Here is a 4,915-nt window from a genome sequence, read left to right on the forward strand (position 1 = left end):
ATGGATGGTGCTTCTCTCTCCAAATCCAACTCTTACACCAGTTTCAAGTTTCTCAAGGTTGTGCAGACCTGGTATGTAGGAGAATGCAGGTTATGCAAAAGGCTTCACAATTTTACTGCAGAGGCAGTAATTTTTCTTTGTTCAAGGTCTGCAGAAACATCTATGAGTGCAAAGGGAACCTAGGGAAACTGGAGTGTGAGCTGATTTCAAAGCTTAACAGAAGGTAGGGGTTATCTTGGAATGATAAATAATGGAGCTACATATTTCAATGCACATGGCCCTTATCCTCTCTTCATTAGGCACAACTCCTTGTTGTGGCTTATATTACACCAGGGGATCTAGACAGGTTCAAAGGAAAAAGCAATTGGTGTATCTAAATGCACATGCAAAAGATGTAAGGTGCACGAGGAAACTTTTTATTGATTGTAAATATAACACCTTCTTCAAAAGAGAATTCCAAGTTGCATGTTATGTTGAAAGCTCAAAGTTAAATTGGAAGTCTCTCCTAATTGGTGAATGTAGCTTCATAGATATCACTATGTGGACTTGTATGAGAGGAACCCTATTGTGGCACATCTCGATTGAGAGGAACAATGAAGTATTTGGAGATTCTTTTTCACATTCTCAGCTGACCCCCTTGTTGCTGGTTTACAGTTGTAATGAAGGAATTGTTCAGTCATGCCTCTCAAGTCACCTACTGTGACCTCAAATGTCTGCAAAAGGAGTTTAGATGGCAAAGGTGGATACCTGTGATTTTATCTTTTTATGAACACAAGAGGCTTAATGCTATTTCCACTTATCTTTCTTATCCTACCTGATGTACCCTTTATTTTCAAGCCTTCCTTCTTATGGCCAGGGTTACCCCTACCCTACCTTAGGGGCTTTTGTACTTTAGAATTAATTTAGCTGTCCCTCTAAAAAAACAATGTATGTTCTATCAACCAACTAGGATTAGGATGAAAAACCTAGTGTCCTTGTAACTTTTGCTGAAGGGTTATCCCACCCCTTAAAAAAGCTGTGGGATCCTTGTACTTTTTCATCTAAATTAATTCTACTTTCCTCAAAAAATAAAATTTCACAAATTCTCAAGGGCAATGATTGGATCACTGCTACCATCTTTAGTATGCAATGATTTGCCTCAGATAAATCTGGAACGGTCGGTTCTTATTCATTTTGGAGGGGCCCTTTGTATAAAATTTTAAAATAATACATTCCTGGGCATGGCATTTAAGGAGATTTTTTGTTGGTACTTCCAGAAAAGGATGGAGATAGAATGTATGGCCCGTGGGTGTGTGCCTTTTCATCTTTCCTTGCGCGCACGAGACGGAATGGGTGGACAATATGCAGAGGCTTATCTCATTGGTGCAAAGCAAAGCAAAGCAAGGCCAAGAAGAGAGAGGTGGTCAACTTGTGAATTGTGTGTATGAGAGGGACGGGAGGGGGGGGAAGGAAAAGAGAGAGAGAGAGATGTGTGCTACCCGCGCAATCTACGTGCATGCTGTCACCTGTGAGAAGAGACAAGCGGAGGGAGAGGGTTTTATAGATAGATTTTGTGTGTATGACAGGGTGACACACCCTTGGTAAGAGAGAGAGGGTGTGTGTGTTGAGAGAGAGAGAGAGAGAGAGTGTGTGTGCAGTGTGCACACACTCTCACATCTGGAATCTGTGGTATCTTTCTCTCTCTTCTCTCTCTCGTTTGGCTCCTCGGATAGATCATAGAAGTGCCTTGGGATTGTTCCTACGTACGATGTTAAAATTTCTCTTTCCTTTCTTCTTTTCTCTCTCTCTCTCTCTCTCTCTCTCTCTCTCTAAGTTCTCATAGACACAGTCACTTGCTAGGTAATTACTATCTAGCACATCCAACGCATGTTAGTCTAGATAGTAATAGTAATAGTAATTTTACCACAGTGAAAACGCAAGCACAGTGCAACAGGGCAACTTGAGCAATCCAAATACAAACAAAAAAGTTGGGACTGAGGAAGATACCGTGCTATGCAAGGCTTCTATCAACTTGTTCTCCTTCTATCATCAAGCTTATTAACATTAAACTTAAAATTAAAAGGTTACGCTGGATATTAGCTTCTGAGGGCTCTCCTCAGCACGGGCCTTTTTACGAGGGGGGATCAATGGCCCACGTTTATTACTAAGGGGATTAGGTGCAATCTAAGCCATCCGATCTGCTTCTCTTTTTTTTCTTCTTCTTCTCTCTCTCTCTCTCTCTCTCTCTCTCTCTCTCTCTCACACACACACACACACACACAGCCCATGATCACTACAACTCTGAACAACGTAGCCATATCTTCATCCACAAAAGAAGAGACTCTCTCTTCATAAACGCACTCTCGTCTTCGATGATCACAGCATCATCCATTCGTTTCCAAGTTCCACTCGATCCTTTCCTGCAGCTCCCCTCCCTCTTTTATTAGATCCAAGCGTCGACGTCTACATTAACCCTGCCTAAATATCCTCGGCCACACCATATACCCCAGCTGCCATTCCTTTCCTCAAGTACTCAATCAGGCCGTTATCAATATTGACAACCATCGACGTTGCACCTCAGCTTCTCCTTTGCGCCACCACCATCGATTAAATTGCCATTTTCCATACACCTTCTCCATTGATTATACTACAGTCCTTCCTCTGACATGTGACCTCAATGCATCCTCATGCCCTAATTCTCTGCTAGGCCTTACACTGTTGTTTACAGCATGCTTCCTTCCTCCTCTTCCCAGCTCGCCAGATATGGCCACATTAACCATTACAAGAAATTCTGGCTGCTGCAGAGTACCCATCTTGAGAATCAAGAGCAGAGCTCCTCCTCGTCCACTCTCAGCTTGGGCAGCTCGAGCTCGACTGCCGCACCATCCGGCCATGCCATCAAGGAAATCAGCAGAACTCCCTCCCTTGTTGCTCAGCAAATGAATGGAGATACCCAACATCATGCAATTATTGGACCTCATTATGGAATTTGCAGGATAGATATGGCAGCCACCACCAGCAGTAGTAGAGGCAACAATGGATGCTCTGCTCCGACCTACTGCCCCAATGAGCCAGCTAATTTAATGAGTCCTTACTTCACGAACACACCAGGATATGGTCTCCAAGCTTCCAGCGTAACATCGTTGAGGAGAGAGTCCGGTGGTCCTCAACTGAGCCTTGCTGTGACTTGTGAGAATGTGGAATTCATGAAGTCGGTTAATTGCAAGTGGCAACCTAGCTCTACTCCTTCATTACCTCAGAGCAATGAGCAGCAACAACTGGTAAACTTTTTGCCATGTTTCCTCTCTCTTTTTATGCATTGCCTAAGAATTAGTAGTATGTAGTTGGTTATTAGACTCATTTAGCAATCATCGCACTCACTCATACACAGAGAACCTTGTGCGTAACATTAATAGCCTATGGTTGTTTGGGTTTTTGTGCAGGTTCTACATACAAGCGTAGCTGGTGCTAGTGAGGAGACCAAATTCATTAGCAGTGTGGAGGAGAAGCGAGTGTGCAATGGCACGGCCGCCGGGACATTATCCACAGCGTCGGAGCTGCACCTGAGGATTGGTTCTCAAACTCATTTGGGTTCAGCATTACAGTGTACAAATTCTTCTATTTATGCTACCACACCCACGTCAGGTTGTCCACCTTCAAGTGGTTACCTTCGCACATGTACACTCTGCGGTACGACGAGGACTCCCCTTTGGCGGAGCGGACCCAATGGCCCCAAGGTTGGAACTCTCAACCATAGATTAATGCCTAGCTCAATCTTCAATGTCACACACACACACACACACGCGCCGAGTCTCGACTCTCAAATTACCAGTTTTCTTAAAATGGGACTATAGTATTTGTGTGCTATATTGGTGCTTGTGGTGAAATCCCATGATGTCATTTCTTGTTTGTGGTGATTGATGCTGATGCTCCTTTGTTATGCTGTGTTATAGTCTCTCTGCAATGCATGTGGAATAAGAGTAAAGAAAACGAAGAGACTAGAAGCTGCACTTCAAGCGACGAGCGGTAGATCTCCATTACCATCAACAATGAGTGCATTCAAGGGTGCGCTAAAGAGGAAGCTTTCCAGTGAGGCAGGACAGAAGGACGCTACTTTCCATAAGAAGAAAAGATCAACAAGCATTTTTGGCAGCCAGAACAGCTTGGCCAAGCAGATAGTTGCAGGTCACATGAGCAGAAAAACTGGTGGATTATGTGATAATGGTATCCCAAAAGTAGCTAAGTACTCCGAGAGTGGGAGAAGCTCTGCTAATATTTTTGCGGAGGATGTCGAGGAAGGCGCAGTTTTGCTTATGGCTCTCTCTTGCAGCGGGCTTGTTCTCTCATGATGCCTACAAATGTGATTGGCAAGGGCTCCTTGCCAGACACATCTAGATTATGTAATACTAAACCAATTTTGGGTAAGGCTTTCTCCGAAGTACACTGTATGCTTGAGCCATAGTTTCTTGATTATACCCATAGGCTCCAAACCCTCATCGAAGAAATTTTGAGAACTTGCAGAGAGTGAGATGAGATTCTATACTTCATAAATTTCTTTTATAGATACATAGACAAAAATGCCCAATCTATGCAATAGATTCATAGCTTTTATGATGACTGAAAGCTGATAAAGATGTGGATTTTGACAAAGAGTCTTGTGGTTTCTGTCAATGAAGTGTTGTTAGAAGGAGGAAGATTGACGTTAAGTATGTGGACTTCTATTTGCTTATGTAATTGATTATGTTAAATCTGTTTCCAATGTTCAAAGAACCATTTAGTAAAACTAATTACCAGCTGATTATTTTCTCTATTTTTGGCTAATAATTCTATCCATAAGCAACCTTTGGTTTGTAATGTACCCTACGTGTTGGATATTGGAGTAATTATCAGAACGAGTAGCTAATTATTCTTGATAAGTTGATCTTGTCCTAACATG

At 42.7% G+C, this 4,915-nt stretch overlaps 1 protein-coding gene across 1 annotated transcript; it reads left to right on the forward strand.

Annotated features, from left to right (window-relative positions):
• Positions 1-2,289: 2,289 nt before the first annotated feature.
• On the forward strand, positions 2,290-4,629 carry LOC147439571 (uncharacterized). The gene is made up of 3 exons (XM_086485379.1): positions 2,290-3,260; positions 3,423-3,716; positions 3,933-4,629. The coding sequence occupies exons 1-3, from the start codon at positions 2,709-2,711 to the stop codon at positions 4,326-4,328; spliced, it is 1,242 nt and encodes a 413-aa protein (XP_086341505.1). The 5' UTR covers positions 2,290-2,708; the 3' UTR covers positions 4,329-4,629.
• Positions 4,630-4,915: the final 286 nt, after the last annotated feature.

Source organism: Adiantum capillus-veneris, chromosome 16 (assembly GCF_014529385.1).
Source record: "Adiantum capillus-veneris isolate H3 chromosome 16, ASM1452938v2, whole genome shotgun sequence".
In the NCBI taxonomy this organism is placed as follows: domain Eukaryota; kingdom Viridiplantae; phylum Streptophyta; class Polypodiopsida; order Polypodiales; family Pteridaceae; genus Adiantum; species Adiantum capillus-veneris.